The 17,943-nt window shown below is 36.3% G+C and overlaps 1 protein-coding gene across 1 annotated transcript in view; it reads right to left on the minus strand.

The window, feature by feature from the left end:
* ATR (ATR serine/threonine kinase) overlaps window positions 1-17,943 on the minus strand; it is a 102,410-nt gene that overhangs the window by 18,813 nt on the left and 65,654 nt on the right. The window contains exons 31-39 of the mRNA XM_030329307.1: window positions 13,556-13,647; window positions 13,152-13,329; window positions 11,684-11,863; window positions 11,087-11,246; window positions 8,275-8,454; window positions 6,370-6,512; window positions 3,064-3,161; window positions 2,393-2,625; window positions 1,325-1,459 (exon numbers count right to left, since the gene is read on the minus strand). Of these exons, the coding sequence (XP_030185167.1) occupies window positions 1,325-1,459; window positions 2,393-2,625; window positions 3,064-3,161; window positions 6,370-6,512; window positions 8,275-8,454; window positions 11,087-11,246; window positions 11,684-11,863; window positions 13,152-13,329; window positions 13,556-13,647 (1,399 nt within the window). The remainder of the gene's footprint in view (window positions 1-1,324; window positions 1,460-2,392; window positions 2,626-3,063; window positions 3,162-6,369; window positions 6,513-8,274; window positions 8,455-11,086; window positions 11,247-11,683; window positions 11,864-13,151; window positions 13,330-13,555; window positions 13,648-17,943) is intronic.

Here is a 17,943-nt window from a genome sequence, read left to right on the forward strand (position 1 = left end):
GACCAAAGGAGATAATAAAGGAGATAATAGAGGCATATAGTCTATTATCCCCTATTACAAAATCCAAAAAGTTGTGTAAATCAAACCTTTTATTCAGTACTAAATCTCATTTGGCAGCAAAATGATACCTGAACTTCTCACTTAGAGCAAAGATTAGTATGTTTTACTGCAGAAACAGTTATGTAACCGATTATGGGACATTTTAACAGAATAACTGCAGTAGGGATACTCAATATTAAGTACATACACTGCATTACCTTTAAAAATCTGAAAAATTCTGAATTCCTAAATGTAGCTGGCTACAAAAATTTCAGATAAAGAACTGAAAACTTATACATGTATAGCATTTAGAAAAGTGCCAGTGCATAGTAAATGTTTACCATTATCATAACACCATCTTTGATAATGCCAAGTACATCAAAGGTCAAATAGGACTAATGCAGATAGCGAAAACATATTTTTCTTTCAAGGCGTTTATTGATGAAGGGAAGGTGAGACAGAATAGTCTGTATTTTCTTATCTATAAAGAGCTAATAGACTGAATATGTATGTAAAGTGAAATCTAGCTATTTACTTATAAAGAGTCTCTTTCTCCCTCCTTATAACTATCCTCATTCCCTACTTTTACCTTTTCTAGGTATTCTTTAGGGTACTTTTCCAATTCCTTGGGTAAAAGAGTGGGTTACCCCTTAAGCATGTTCATTACAGAAATATACTGAAAAAAGTAGTTATTAAACTAGATGATAATCATCTCCTTTCTTCCCTATGATTCTATCAACTCCTCAAGGCAGCAGAACATGTCTTATTTATCTTTGTTTCAGCATAGTGCCTGTTCCCTCATAGGCAATGAAATAAATGTGTACTGAAAGAATGAAATGAAATGAAAATCAAAACTCCAATCTTCTTTCCTCTCATATCTGTAGGTTAACATGTAAGTTTTGAAACTTTAAAGATATGACACAAAATAATAACAGAGATAACTATGAGTATTTTACATATTTATATTTTTAGAGCCTATTTCATATCCCTCTACTTAAATTATTTCTAATAGATATGGATAATTTACTCTCTGAATAATCTACATTAAAAAGAGCTTTTAGAAATTTTTGAGTATATTTGTTTGAGAGAGGGACAGGTTAGAAAATTTAAAAACAGCTTTATTGAGGTTAAGTACACAATTTGATGAATTTTGATGTATGTGTACACTCATTTGTTAGAATTTTCACTTAACTAATCAAATGAAAGACAACCAGCTAAAATCATATAGAAGTTTTGTATAAATTATCCAGTACTGGTCTATAGGTAGTAAGATTTATGATCATACCGGTTTATTGCACAATTCTAGAAGCTTATCTGTTAGGCGAGTTGCATCTCCAACAAACTTTTCTAAGGATTTTTTCATATGAATAGCTTTATTTAGGATTTCCTTGCATCTGTTCACACGCATGGGATAAGAAGACTGTCATAAAAAAAATTAAATGTAGTTTTATAAAAGATTTTTAAAAAATAACAAAATTTTGACACAAATCAACTTAAAAAGTATTCATGATGATGATGAGAATTTATACTATTCAAATTTCCTGGTAATCAATTCGGCAATGCTTTCAACAGCCATAAAAATGCTGTTATCTTATGAATTCTATTCTTAGAATTTATCCTGGTAGAATAATCAGAAATGAGAATACAGATGTGTCTAGATGTATTACAAGAGTAAAACTATGGAAAACCAACAGTTAAATAAATTACAGAAAATAAATTACTATAGAATTTTATATAATTATTAAAACTGTGTCTTCAAAGAATATTGAATTCATACGAACATGCTTATGGTAACAATTGTAGGTGAAAAATATCAAATTCTCTAACTCTATAATCCAAATTTAGCATTAAAATATGCATAGAAAATATACATACAAAAATACGGAAGAATATTAATGGTAGAATTAGTGAATTTTAGTTTTCCTTTTTAGATCTCTGTGTATTTTCCAAATTCTCCAAAATATTTATAAATATATTTATCACCTTATAAATGCTTATTAATAATGCAATAAAGCTTTTCTATTATTAAAAGTTTAGGTACTTTAGATAAAACACTTTGAAAAAAGTAGGCTACCATTTTTATACCATGCACTAAAAGTTTATTAGACTTCATAGAGAAACAGGATGCTGAATTCTTTGACCTTAACGTACCTGTCCTTTCATTTGATATGGTACATATTCCTGAACTTTAAAATGACATATAATGCTTTAATTTCTCTTTTTTCAAGTATTTAAAATTAATGTTTTACTACTAATCTAAGAAAGAAACAATGGAACTTACATCTTCATATTAACATTAAATAATCAATGCCATATAAAATGGAAAATGACACTGTAGTGACTATTATATTACCTTTGACACAGCTGTCATCATCCACATTGCTTGTTGAGGATAGGCCAGAAACACTTTGGCTATAATTTCCATTAAGACAACAAAAACTTCATCGTGAGAATGACAAATTCGGGAGATCAACTGTGAAAAAGCAGTCAAAAACTGATATGGTGCTAAGTGATTTGTGTGCTCTGTAATAACCTTGTTTATTTTAGCTAAATCATTTCTCATTTGTACACGATCAGAACGGCCAGCTGGAAAAAAACAAATCAAAGTTAAAAAAACAGTGAAGAAAAAACAGTTAAAATATTCAGGGTCACTGAAAAACTCAAGGGCAATTAATTTTCACTAGAAACACAGAATAAGCCACAGTTCATTGTAATTTTTAGGATAACTTATTTGGTTTAAACTAGTTCCTCTCAATATGTGTTGGGTTCTTGAACGAATGAGAAGATTCTCATTTGCAGGCTGTGAACTGCAACAACTAAGTCCATGCGTTTAGTCCATGGACTAACAACTAAGTCCATGCATTTTCTCTTTTCTTAACTTTAGTTTCTTACTCACACTTACATGCAATCTTAATTATCAAATTTATTTCTAGCTTTTTGTAAGTTAGATTGCCAAGCCAAATGTGACTTTATGCTAAAGTTAAAATTCTTACCCCTTGAAATTTTTACATAAAAAAATTATACCTTTTTCCCATTCATATGCCTTAGCACCAAAATCAAGCCATAGTGATAACATTCGTGGCATTGACTGATATATGAATTGGTTCCCATATTGTAGAGATCTGCAATTTTACAGAAAAAGAATGTTATTAACACAGTGCTCTTTTTTTACATTATGTAGATTAAAATGTAAAGACTTAAACTACCACTTGAATTTTGCATAGCCTTCTGACAAAAATTATGTTGTCAGTATTTCTTCTTAGTAGAGGTTACCTTCGACTCCCTTATCTCTTTTTGTTACTATATTCTTCACTAAGCTCCACATTGCCTATGCCAAGAAGAATGAATGGAATGTCATTATTACTTCTTAGGAAGTAATATGTGAAAATATAAACAGTAGGCATGAGACAATACACTATTTGATTATAATACACTGATATATATAAAATCAAGTTATATTTCACCTGTTATCTAGTCTAAGAGATAAGCTCTTTCTACAAGTCTAATGTCAAAATGATTTTCATATGTATTTCTTAGCAGAATGGGCAGGAAGGAGACATTCCATTGGTAATTAATTATAACCACTAAGTATATTACATTAAGAGTCTTCTAAAATTCTAGGGAGGGGGACTCAGAAGCTGAGGGTCTGGAATGGGAAGGGCACTTAATTTTCATTGTATAATACTGGTACTGCTGAATTTAAAAAAAATGTACACACACACACACACACACACACACACTACTTTTTCCACTAATAAAGTTTAGTTTTTAAAAGGAAGAAAGAATGATATAAAGAAAAAACATATCTTATCTAAGGTTAAAGACTGAATCAGTGGCGAAACAGAAAACGTCCTGAACACATTAAGATCTGTGATAGGGGATTCTGGGAAGATGGCGGCGTAGGAGGACGCTGGGCTCACCGCGCGTCCTGCTGATCACTTAGATTCCACTTACACCTGCCTAAATAACCCAGAAAACCGCCAGAGGATTAGCAGAACGGAGTCACCAGACCCAAGTGCAGACGAGAGGCCCACGGAAGAGGAGCCAAACCTCCGGCAGCGGATCTGACTCCCTCCGGCTGCCACAGGGCCCCTCCTGAAGTGGATCACCTAAGGAGAAGCGAGCTAAGCCTGCCCCCCCTCCCACCGTGCACCTTGCCTTCCCACCCCAGCTAATACGCCAGATCCCCAGCATCACAAGCCTGGCAGTGTGCAAGTAGCCCAGACGGGCCACGCCACCCCACAGTGAATCCCACCCCTAGGAGAGGGGAAGAGAAGGCACACACCAGTCTGACTGTGGCCCCAGCGGTGGGCTGGGGGCAGACATCAGGTCGGACTGCGGCCCCGCCCACCAACTCCAGTTATACACCACAGCACAGGGGAAGTGCCCTGCAGGCCCACACCACACCAGGGACTATCCAAAATGACCAAGCGGAAGAATTCCCCTCAGAAGAATCTCCAGGAAATAACAACAGCTAATGAGCTGATCAAAAAGGATTTAAATAATATAACAGAAAGTGAATTTAGAATAATAGTCATAAAATTAATCGCTGGGCTGGAAAACAGCATACAGGACAGCAGAGAATCTCTTGCTACAGAGATCAAGGGACTAAGGAACAGTCACGAGGAGCTGAAAAACGCTTTAAAGGAAATGCAAAACAAAATGCAAACCACCACGGCTCGGATGGAAGAGGCAGAGGAGAGAATAGGTGAACTAGAAGATAAAGTTATGGAAAAAGAGGAAGCTGAGAAAAAGAGAGATAAAAAAATCCAGGAGTATGAGGGGAAAATTAGAGAACTAAGTGATACACTAAAAAGAAATAATATACGCATAATTGGTATCCCAGAGGAGGAAGAGAGAGGGAAAGGTGCTGAAGGGGTACTTGAGGAAATAATAGCTGAGAACTTCCCTGAACTGGGGAAGGAAAAAGGCATTGAAATCCAAGAGGCACAGAGAACTCCCTTCAGACGTAACTTGAATCGATCTTCTGCACGACATATCATAGTGAAACTGGCAAAATACAAGGATAAAGAGAAAATTCTGAAAGCAGCAAGAGGTAAACGTGCCCTCACATATAAAGGGAGACCTATAAGACTCGTGACTGATCTCTCTTTTGAAACTTGGCAGGCCAGAAAGAATTGGCACGAGATTTTCAGGGTGCTAGACAGCAAAAATATGCAGCCGAGAATCCTTTATCCAGCAAGTCTGTCATTTAGAATAGAAGGAGAGATAAAGGTCTTCCCAAACAAACAAAAACTGAAGGAATTTGTCACCACTAAACCAGCCCTACAAGAGATCCTAAGGGGGACCCTGTGAGACAAAGTACCAGAGACATCACTACAAGCATAAAACATACAGACATCACAATGACTCTAAACCCGTATCTTTCTATAATAACACTGAATGTAAATGGATTAAATGCGCCAACCAAAAGACATAGGGTATCAGAATGGATAAAAAAACAAGACCCATCTATTTGCTGTCTACAAGAGACTCATTTTAGACCTGAGGACACCTTTAGATTCAGAGTGAGGGGATGGAGAACTATTTATCATGCTACTGGAAGCCAAAAGAAAGCTGGAGTAGCCATACTTATATCAGACAAACTAGACTTTAAATTAAAGGCTGTTGGGGCGCCTGGGTGGCGCAGTCGGTTAGGCGTCCGACTTCAGCCAGGTCACGATCTCGCGGTCCGTGAGTTCGAGCCCCGCGTCGGGCTCTGGGCTGATGGCTCAGAGCCTGGAGCCTGTTTCCGATTCTGTGTCTCCCTCTCTCTCTGCCCCTCGCCCGTTCATGCTCTGTCTCTCTCTGTCCCAAAATTAAATAAACGTTGGAAAAAAAAAAAAATTAAAAAAAAAAATAATAAATTAAAGGCTGTAACAAGAGATGAAGAAGGACATTATATAATAGTTACAGGGTCTATCCATCAGGAAGAGCTAACAATTATAAATGTCTATGCGCCGAATACCGGAGCCCCCAAATATATAAAACAATTACTCATAAACAGAAGCAACCTTATTGATAAGAATGTGGTAATTGCTGGGGACTTTAACACCCCACTTACAGAAATGGATAGATCATCTAGACACACGGTCAATAAAGAAACAAGGGCCCTGAATGAGACACTGGATCAGATGGACTTGACAGATATATTTAGAACTCTGCATCCCAAAGCAACAGAATATACTTTCTTCTCGAGTGCACATGGAACATTCTCCAAGATAGATCATATACTGGGTCACAAAACAGCCCTTCATAAGTTTATAAGATCTGTGATAAAAGAGGCACTCTGACATAATTAATCAGCACATATACAGTTCTCACACTTACCTGCCAAAATGAAGAACTATATACCGAATGAGATCACCCTGCTTTTCCATCTTGTTATCTGTGACCATGGGCATCAATTTGTCATAGTACTTGGCAAGATAAAAATGCCCATCTTCCCACTCTGGCAGGAACAAGGTCACATCCTGTAAAAGGGAATACCAGATGTTCACCTAAGAAACCCCCAAACTATGCTGGGAAATAAAGTATGAATAGATGATTAGGGATCAAAAGTATGAGACCCACATGGAGGCAGAGCAAAGTCAAAGGAACAATGATTCTTTGATTTGGATAAAGAATAGCTGTTTTCTTAAAAAGGTTTTCTTAGGATAGCTGGTTGGTTCTGGTGGGTTGTCCACTGGCCAACATGAAATAGTGCAGAATAATCAGCTATTTAGGAAAAGAAAACTCCATTTACATTGCCACTTTATATGATACATCAAAATAATTTCCAGATGGATTAAAGTGTTTTATGAATGTGTGCATATATATTTTTTTATTAAAAAAAATCTCAGTGAAAGGAGAATATCAAAGCCCTGAGGACAGGGTTTAAAAGCATAAAAATATGGCTAAAAAAAAAAAAAAAATTACATCTTATTTTTCTCCAAGATCTGTCACAGATAATTGTCCTCCCTCTCAACTTCATAATCCGGTTTCTAAGAATTCACCTCACACTCACTCCTCAAACTATTTCTTCATGGTTTCAGTCTTCAGTATTCCACTAAAGCAGATCCTTAAATCTAAAAGATCCTTTCCAATTCTGGTCTCATTTGAACTCTCTTCAGCATCTGTTTCTGTTGTCCTCACCACTTCCTCTTGGAAACACTTTCTCCCTTGACTTCTGTGAGGCCACAGTCTTCCAAGTTTTTTCCAACCTTTCTGGTCACTCTTACTTTGTCCCCTATATCATTTCCTTTCCCTTTTCCTGCCTTGTGTATTTATTTTAAAATAACATTATTTGAAATGTGATGGAAAATACATAGGATGGCTGACTACAAAAAACAAAAAAACAAACAAAAAAAACTTTTAAATGAAGTTCCACTCTTAATTCAAGCAAGTTTGAGAACATAGTTTGAACCAGGAACCTTAAATCTTGAGTTTACCCTGAATCTATTCTTGAAAATTTATTATAGATGGCAACCTGCCTGTGGATAGAGGAGAGAATGACATGACTAGATGTATGGAACAAATGGTGGATTCATATGCCCAACCAGCCACAGGGACAAGGCTGCCAGTGTCCCTTCCCCATGTAGTCACTAAAGCAAAGAGGATGAAGGAAATATACAAAAATTTTCAGGTTTAAAAAATTTCAGGATTAGAAAATGCTTGGGCTTCTCTCTCTGCCCCTACCTTGCTTGTGCTCTCCCACCTCTTGTTCTCACAATAAATAAATAAACTTAAAAAAAAAAAAAAAATGCTCTTCCAACTAAGCCAGCCACGTGCCCCCCCAATCCTACAGGTTTTGATAGGTTGTATTTTTATTATCATTTAGTTTATTATTATAGATAATTTTTAAATTTCCACTGCAATTTCTTCTTTGATTCATGGGTTATTGGGAAGTAGCTCTCTCACAATACCATCAATGTAAAGCTTAATACTTAGTAAGGAAGGTATACATTGTGTTTGTTCAAAAAATTGCAGGCTGCAATGTGATTACCTTTAGGAGGGCGAAAGGGTGGGTCATAGAGTACTAATAATATTCTACTTCTTGACCTGGGTGATGGTTTCTTGAGTGTATTTGCTTCGTGATAATTCTTCTTATGCTATCTACACTACTAAAAAGTCAAAAAGTTTCCTGGGTATTTTTATACATGTGTTTTTCCATACAGACTTTAAAATCATTTTATCCATTTGCAAAAACAAAAAAAGATTGAACTCTTAATGAAACTGCATTATACATATACTTGCCTTATATTTTTTCATAACTGCATTGCTTTCAAAGTTAGCTGTTTCTTCCATAAATCGGCCCACTAGCAGCATAGCTCGACCATGGATTAACATGTTCTTACTCTCGGTTGGGGTTTTATTTTCAGGAAAACATAATTCAACACCCTTCTGAAGAACAATTAGTGCCTGGTGAACATCACCCTAAAAGGAAAAAGGAAACAATATTGCCTTTTAATTTAAAACATATTTCTGTTTTTGAAAAACAAAATTGTTAGCATTTAAAGACCATTAAGTATATTTTATGTATAAATCTTTGTAATTTCATGTTCATGTCTCATTTCCCTCCTGTGAAAGTAAAATCCTAAAAAGGAAGCATTGCTTCAAATCACATAGAGCTCAAATTCATTCATTAATTCACTCATTCATTCTTACAGTCAATCAAAGTACAAGAAACTGAACACATATGTAGATGACTAGGGATAAACACGAATAAATCAAAATCTCTGGTTTAAAAAAGTTCATAGTCAAGTGAAGAAATAGACTATATAAAATAGCAACACGATGTGAAGTTCTATTAACAGAGGAATATATATGGGTATAATTAAGGACAGAGAAGGGACGCTTCTAAATCTACATGAAGGTACAGGAAAATGGAGGAGAGCAACAGTCAGGAAAGGTTACCAAATGAAAATTTAAATTAGGTCTTAAATAATAAATAGCAATTTTCTTGAAATGTATTCAGTGAAGGACATTCTTGGTAGAAGGAGGAATAAAAATTTTACGGGAAAAGGTAAGTAATCTGGTTTTACCTGACGCCTAAAGGGTCTATGAGATAGTGACAAGTGAAGCTGAAGAGGGAGAGTGGAACTCGATCAGGAAAAGCCTTGTGTACTTTCTAGAGGTCAGACTTCATAATAAATGTATGAAGAATACTTCAGAAGATTTATCAGAGGAGCTACATGATTCAATGTCCATTTTAGAAAGATCACAGATTGCAGTGATGGGCACAGAGGAATAGGCAAATTAAAAAAAAGGCTATTAATATTATTAGAGGCTGTAAATGTTAAAAGGCATGCATGAAAGCAACAGAGATAAACAAGAGGGAGACGATTCAAAAGATGTTTCTTTTTTAACTTTCAAATATACAATATGGTATTATTAACTATAGTCACCACCATGCTGTACATTACACCCCCATGACTTTTCTATTTTATAACTGGAAGTATGTATCAAAATATCAAAAGATGGGGTGCCTGAGTGGCTCAGTCAGTTAAGCATCTGACTTTGGTTCGGGTTATGATCTCACGGTTTGTGAGTGTGAGCCCCACATCGGGCTTTCTGCTGTCAGCACAGAACCTGCTTCAGAGCTTCTGTCTCCCTCTCTCTCTGCCCCTCCCCCAACTCACACACACTGTGAGTTTTCATTTATTTATCTCAAACATAAATAAACATTAAAAAAAAATTCAGGGTGCCTGGGTGGCTCAGTCAGTTGAGCGTCCGACTTCAGCTCAGGTCATGATCTCATGAGCCCCACATCAGGCTCTGTGCTGACAGCTCGGAGCCTGGAGCCTGCTTTGGATTCTGTGACTCCCTCTCCCTTTGCCACTCCCCTACTTGTTCTCTCTCTCTCTCTCTCTCAAAAACAAAAACATTAAAATTTTTTTTAAAAATCCAAACTGGGGTACTTGGCTGGCTCAGCTGGTAGAGCATGCAACTCTTGATTTCAGGGTCATGAATTCAAGCCCCATGTCTACAGGTAGAGTCTACTTAAAAAAAAAAATTAACAGATGGATGATGGTAGATTTAGTCTCCAATTGGATGTGGAAAATGAAGGAGAGGAAGAAGTTCAAGATGATGCCCTGATTTCTGTGTTAGATGAGAGGATTCAATAGAGTCTATGTAGAAAAATAGAGAATATAGGAGAAGCAGTTATTGACTGGTAGATGATGAATTGCATTTTGAACACAGTGAATTTAAGGCATTACAATACAGACTAGCACTAGCTCAGAAAATGATCAGGGAATGACAAATACAGGCTGAGTCATTACTTTCGCCTCCACAATAACAGATGGCATCAGCTATAGTTGCTAAATGTCAATTTTCAGAACATGCTATGCTTACTACTAATTCTAGACTGGTGGCAAGCATAAGGAAATATATAAATAACAGCCATTTAAATCTGTGGCATAACCTTTGCAAGTAGTTCAGATACTCAAAAAGCTTCTTTCTCATTACCATTGCTTTTATCTGGGGATTGCTGGGCACTTTTGTTCTTATGCTAAACCCTTCCTGATAGGCTAGATTAGAAATTAATCTTGAGTGAAAATGGCAAGTCTACCCAGAACTAATTATCTGCCAAGGATATAAGTAGGGAACAGTATTATTTTCATTTAACAAATAAGTTTTTGAGTGCCTATTGCACACTCTGTCTATATACAGAGAGGGTAAAAACAAAGTAAAAATTGGCTGCTTCCCTCAAGAAAAAAAAGGAGGGCAGATGAAAACAAAGAATTGCACTTTCAGCTTGAATGGAAAGCCATTTGGGGACTTCAGGAAAGAAGAAATGGTTTCTTCTAGATTATGGTAGAATGATGAAGAAAGGCGACAGGAAAAGAGTCTGAATTGGGATTAAGGATCATCTCTTAGGCCTTGGTAAGACATACATAATCTACAACATCATATTTATGTATATATATATCATATATCATATCATATATCATATATATGATGTATATATCTTATATATCATATATCATATATATATACACGATACACACACACACACACACACACACACACACACACACACACGCTGACGTTCCCTTGGCCATACCTTGGACCACAGCCACTTTGCTCTTTCCACATACAGTTCAGCAAGTCGTGATTCTCCAGCATTTAGGAGAGCATTGTAGGCTGTTTGGTGGTGACCAGCCTTCCTAGCTACTCTGGCACTCTGTAGCCAGCATCCTCCAACCATTTCATTATAATCTGGTCTAAATGAGTATGACAAAAACAGACAGAAAGAGAATTTTTAAGTATATTCAACAATTTAAAAATATCTCTTAACATGGAATCTTGTTAATATACTATTTCAAAGAAATCAAAGAAATTTGATTTGTTAAAAAACTAATTTTAATTTTCCTAGGGTGGTCAATTTTTGTCAATTACAAGTCTATGAAAACTTTAATACTAACTTTTATCTGTACCTCTGCCAGATATGTTTTGAACATAAAAAAAAACAAGATACAGTGCATACAAAAGTAATTCTTAAGTACTAGGTTCATTTCAACTATACAGATTTCAACTACACAAATGATAACAGAAAAACACAGATTCAGAGAGAAAATCAAGAAAGATAAATACTCCCAAAGGATATGCAAGTATAATAATAAATTCATGATAACTGACATAAAAAAAAAGTGTCAAACACCTTTTGTTGAGGCTTAACAAAGCTCTCCGGAGAGCCAGGATGGGCTCTTTGGCTCTGTAGGAATTCTGGGTCATTTCTAGTCGAGCTACCCAGTTTAGAGAATCTTCTTGAGAGGTATCACCTGGAGACTGTTGAAAAAGTGGTTTGATGCTATGCTCCAATTCACACAACATGTGCAATCTGAAGACAGATAGAGCCTATATTAAAATGTTATCATATTCAGCCCCTTAATCTCATATACAAAGCATGTACTTAAATTAGCCATGAAGAATCTAAAATGTACAGTCTTCTTTGGAAGAACTTTAATCTTATATATTCTTGGTATATAAACAGTAACATTTTTATCTTTTTAAATTAGGTATTAAACACCAATAATGTTGATTTAAATGTTTCGTGCTTTGCTATGGTCCCCGATTTCCTATTAAGTAAATTGGAGAAGGGTATATAAAACTAAATTCAAGTATATGAAAATCAAATTTTATTGCCTATATGAAGATAAAAGAAAATACAGATCCATTATGAATCAACATAAATATTTGCATATGCCTGACATAGCTGACAGTAAATAACTGTGAAATGAATACAATTTTAATTTTTTCTAAGAATGATAGAAACCCTCATGACACATTCACAGAAGTTTTTTTCCATATATAATATGCAGTGTCTATGACTCAGTGTTCGAGGATGCAGTTGAGTATCTACAGAACAGAATCTCAGTGGTGCAATCTATAGTTTCATTAAACGGTTTCCAAATGGGCTGATACAAATTATAGTAAATTCTTTTAACTGTAAAAAAAAAAAAAAAGTTCTTAACTTATCTTTTCAATGATAACATGTATTATTTTTCTCAGGTGAACTAACAGACCTGAAATGTTTTCCATCATTTTCTTCCTTACCTCTAAAAGTTAATTTTCCTTCCTCATAATGTAAGGCCTACATTTTGGGGGAGGGAAATGTCAAATGTATTTCTAAGTGAGAAGAAGAGGAAACTAACAAGTACTGAGCACCAAAGTGCCAGGCACAGTAAATGTCTAGACAATATGACATTACAACAGGACAAATATGTTTTTCTTATTTTTAGAAATCTCATAATTGCTTTTCCAATGAAGAGGATATACATTAGAACATTAAAAAACAAAATTATACGGTGAGGGGTGCCTGGCTGGCTCAGGTGGTAAAGCATATGACTCTTGATCTCAGGGCCATGAGTTCAAGCTCCATGTTGGGCACAGAGATTACTTAAAAAAAAAAAAAAAAAAAAAAAAAAAAAAAAAAAAAAATCAAACCAAAACCAACCAAAACAAAAAAACTATAGGGTGACCATAAGATAAAGGAGTGAAAGAGCCACTGTATGTAGATACACATGATACCAAACATACCATCAATTATTTACTAATCAAAACATTCCAAATCTATCAGAAGACACTTACAAACCAGGAATATAAAATGGACCCTCCCCCACAAATACCTCACAATATATTCATATCCTCGTTGATAAGAGCCTCTTTCAAAGCTTGCAGCTGAAAGAGGTACAATTTGTTCTGCTCTCACTAGTTTCAGTGTGTCATAAAAAGCTGTGACATCTCTTTTTTTGGCTGATAATAATAGCTGTCCCAGTCTGACACTCCATGTTGTAGATTTCCCATCTGAAAAATAAATGTAGAGTCAAGGAATGCCATGGGGCCCCAAAACAAGGTTTACTTCATGTGTAAAATGGTCAGCAGAAATACTGAACAGATGGTTTCATTCTACTTTGAACAAGAAGGCAATTATAAAACAAGCTGAAAGATTAATTATAGATGGTACTCAGCTACTTAAGTCTGAATATTTATAGTATATTAAAACTGCTTATACTTTAAGAAGTAATTTTACCTGCTGCCAAATAGTTTTCCACCAAATCCCACTGTGACAATTTCCAAGCTGCTTCCACTCTGTATGTGTTTAATTCATCTGTCCATTCAGACCTATTAAAAGAAGCCAGTATCAACTAAACTTTATTTAAAATGGCATTTAGAGATTTTTTCATTGTTTTAGATACTCTATTTATTCTATTTACTGTATTTGTATTGTGTTGTACTTTGTACTTAAATACAAAATGATAATCTCTACCCAAAAAAAACCCTTGATTTTTAATGTTTCCATTCCCCTAAAAAACATTTTTTCAATAATTACTTCTTGTTCTTTTTTTAAAGTATATTTATTTATTTTGAGAGGAAGAGAAAGTGTGGGAAGAGGAGAGAGAGAGAGAGAGAGAGAGAGAGAGAGAGAGAGAATCTCAAGCAGACTCTGTACTGTCAGAACTCTGTCAGTGCAGAGCCCGCTGTGGGGTTCAAACTCACAAACCGTGAGATCATGACCTGACCCGAAATCAAGAGTTGGACGCTAAATGGACTGAGCCACCCAGGCGCCCCTCAATAATTACTTCTAATTTTTTTTTTCAACATTTATTTATTTTTGGGACAGAGAGAGACAGAGCATGAACGGGGGAGGGGCAAAGAGAGAGGGAGACACAGAATCGGAAGCAGGCTCCAGGCTCTGGGCCATCATCAGCCCAGAGCCCGACGCGGGGCTCGAACTCACGGACCGCGAGATCGTGACCTGGCTGAAGTCGGACGCTTAACCGACTGCGCCACCCAGGCGCCCCAATAATTACTTCTAAAGGGGCAATTTAAAAATGCCATTGACCAACAAATTAAATTGCGCCATATATTAGAACAGAATTAATGCCTGGATAATTACAAAGTGCAGTTTTAAGATTAGCTGTGTGCTTAACTTGAACTAAGGGCAGGGGGAAAAAGAGCCAACTGAACATATACAAATTCAGAGGTAAGCAATTCTAAGAACTTGGGATTTTGAATTAAGTTTAAGGCAAAAATAGAGGAGCTTGCGGGTACTAGGTCAGGAGCAGCTCAGGGTGCATAAGGTCACTCAATAAAAGGGCTTAAGAAAGTTACAAATGACGTGTCAATGGCATAACAAAGGATATGAAATAAGCTGCTTAAATTATGTATCTATTCTTAAACTATTTTGAGTTACTTTAAAATTTGGATTTGTAGAGGTGCCTGGGTGGCTTGGTCAGTTAAGTGTCTGACTCTTGATTTCAGCTCAGACTCTTGATCTCACAGTTCATGAGTTCAAGCCCTGTGTCAGGCTCTGTACTCACAGCACAGAGCCTACCTGGGATTCTCCCCCTCTCTCTCAAAATAAATAACATTTAAAAAAAAATCTGGATTTGTAAAACAAGTATGATATAGGTAATTATTTTTTCTAAACATTCTACTTATATGACACTAAGATGGATAATGATATTGTGGATCATGACTATATAGAAGCCAGACTTTCCCAGTATTTCTTCTTTAATAATGTTTATTTATTTTTGAGAAAAAGAGAGACAGAGTGTGAGTGGGTGAGGGGCAGAGAGAGACACAGAATCCAAAGCAGGCTCCAGGCTCTGAGCTGTCAGCTTAACCAACTGAGCCACCCAGGCACCCCCATATTTCCTCTTTATTAATCATACCATTTGAATATCCGATATATGCTAGACCCTGCACTGAGCACATTTTTCCATTTAATTATCTAACAACACAGAAAGGCACACATATCCTCATAGTATAAATAAGGTAACAGAATCAGAGAGGTTAGGATCAATGCCATAAAAAGCCCTCTTTGCTCTTTCTGTAGTAAAAATACATTTAAAAAATGTAAAACAGTGATTTTTTTATTAAAAAAAATCTAAAATAGCAGTATAAAAATGGAACATCCTCTAATTTCTAAATACAAACTCCACCAAAAACAATTTAGAACAAGGCTAAAAGAAATACAATAGAAATGTAGTTTGGGGCACCTTGCTGGCTCAGTCAGTGGAGCATGAGACTCCCAATCTCAGGGTCATGAATTTGAGCACCATGCTGGGCATAGAAGTTACTTAAAAATAATATTAAAAAAAAGAAATGTAGTTTTCAAAAAGTCCAGTTGTGAATAACTTTACAAGCTTATCACCAGATGCCAAAATATCAAAATTTTAAGATCAAAATCTGAGTAGAATTAGCAGGATTTGCTATCTAGAGGGGATGTGTCATACCAAGTATTATACCAAGAAGTACCAAAAGGTAATGAGGACCAGGCTGTGAGAACTTATCCCCATAAATAGGTTCACTAAAAAGAGTAATTGTGTAGGTCAAGTACATTCAATAATTTTGGAGGAATATTTGTTTAAATGCAAATATTCTTGGGGAGCCTGGTGGCTCCATCAGTTGAGCATCTGACTCTTGATCTCCACTCAGGTTCATGGACCCTGCATTGGACTCTGTACTGGCAATATAGAGCCTGCTTGGGATTCTCTCTCTCTCTGCTCCTCCCATTATTACACATACACTCTCTCTCTAAATAAATAAATAAAACTTTTTTAAAAAATGCAAATATTCTCCCCAAAGAAAACACATCCTCTCAATGATCACTTGCTCCAATATGATAGAGCAATCTTTTTTTTTTCTTCCAAATTTTTATTTAAATTCTAGTTAGATGGGGCGCCTGGGTGGCTCAGTCGGTTAGGGGTTCAACTTCAACTCAGGTCATGGTATCACGGTTCTGGGGGTTCGAGCCCTGTTCGGGCTCTGTGCTGACAGCTCAGAGCCTGGAGCCTGCTTCGGATTCTGTGTCTCCCTCTCTCTCTGCCCTTACCCTGATTGAGCTCTGTCTCTCAAAAATAAACATTAAAATAAATAAATTCTAGTTAGTTAACATATAGTGCAATATTGGTTTCAGGAGTAGAATTCAGTGATTCAACAGTTACATACAATATCCACTGTTCATCATAACAAGGGCCTTCCTTAATACCCATCACACACCTAGCCCATCCCCCACCCCTTTCCTCTATCAACTCTGTTTGTTGTCTATATATGATAGATCAGAAGCCTCTATGTATCCCACAACCAAAGAGAAGAGGAGTCTAACTCTACAGCATGTGTAATAACGAAACTTGACACCTAGGTTTGAGCCATGACGAACCTTCCCAAATTACTTTACTTATGAAGTCTTTCAACTAATTTAGAGAAACATCTAAAACATACAACCATTCTTTACCTGCTTCTGCAAAGTTTCTTCCCTTGTTTCATAAATTTCATTACTGTGAAACCATCTGATTAACAGTGAGCTTCTCTGCTCTCAAACACTATAGACTTGAAGTCTTTGCAAATTACAGTTGGGAATTTATAGAAACTATACTTAGCAGAACTGCTTTGACAGTTCTAACTAAAAATAGTGGCCTGTGTGCTCTCTGATCAACTAAGATACCAACCCTTTTGATCTGATCTCACTGCCCAGAATAGTCAGTTGGCATCTGGCAAATATATCAAGAAATAAGTACTTTAGCTCTCCAAACAATGCAGCTTCGAGAGCAGTACAAACCTCCACAGTTACTCCCTAGACCAGAAGAACTATGCAGCCTTAATCTTTGCCACACATACATACTACTTTTTTGCATCATTTTCTTGCTATAACAAACCCACTTTCTTTAGGAACGGAAGGCAGCTTTCATTTTTATCAATCCTTTATGGAAAAAACACAGAGTCTAGAGTGGTATTCTGTAAACCAGTCACAAAATTTCCTCTTCCCCAACACAGAAAATAACTGGTGCTAATAATGTAGACAGAGCTTAGATACTTTTTGGATATGTTTGTACGAGCCTCACCAATAGCAGGTGAGCTCTACAAGGTTTCTGTCTTAAAGCAAATATAATTCAAGAAAGACTCTTGGGACAGAAGATAAGCTGTTAAGACACATGAAAAAAATGCTCAACATAACTCATCATGAGGGAAATACAAATCAAAGCCACAATGAGATACCACCTCACACCTGTCAGAATGGCTAAAGTTAACAACTCCGGCAACAATAGATGTTGGCAAGGATGTGGAGAAAGAGGATCCCTTTTACACTGCTGGTGGGAATGCAAACTGGTACAGCCACTCTGGAAAACAGTATGGAGGTCCCTCAAAAAATTAAAAATATAACTGCCCTACAACCCAGCAATTGCACTACTAGGTATTTATCCAAAAGATACAGAAGTGCTGATTTGAAGGGGCACATGCACCCCAATGTTTATACCAGCGCTAGCACAAGAGCCAAAGTATGGAAAGAGCCCAAATGTCCATCAACTGCTAAATGGATAAAGAAGATGTGGTACACACACACACACACACACACACACACACACACACACACAATGGAGTATTAGCAGTCAAAAAGAATGAAATCCTGCTATT

Source organism: Lynx canadensis, chromosome C2, assembly GCF_007474595.2.
Source record: "Lynx canadensis isolate LIC74 chromosome C2, mLynCan4.pri.v2, whole genome shotgun sequence".
In the NCBI taxonomy this organism is placed as follows: Eukaryota; Metazoa; Chordata; class Mammalia; order Carnivora; family Felidae; genus Lynx; species Lynx canadensis.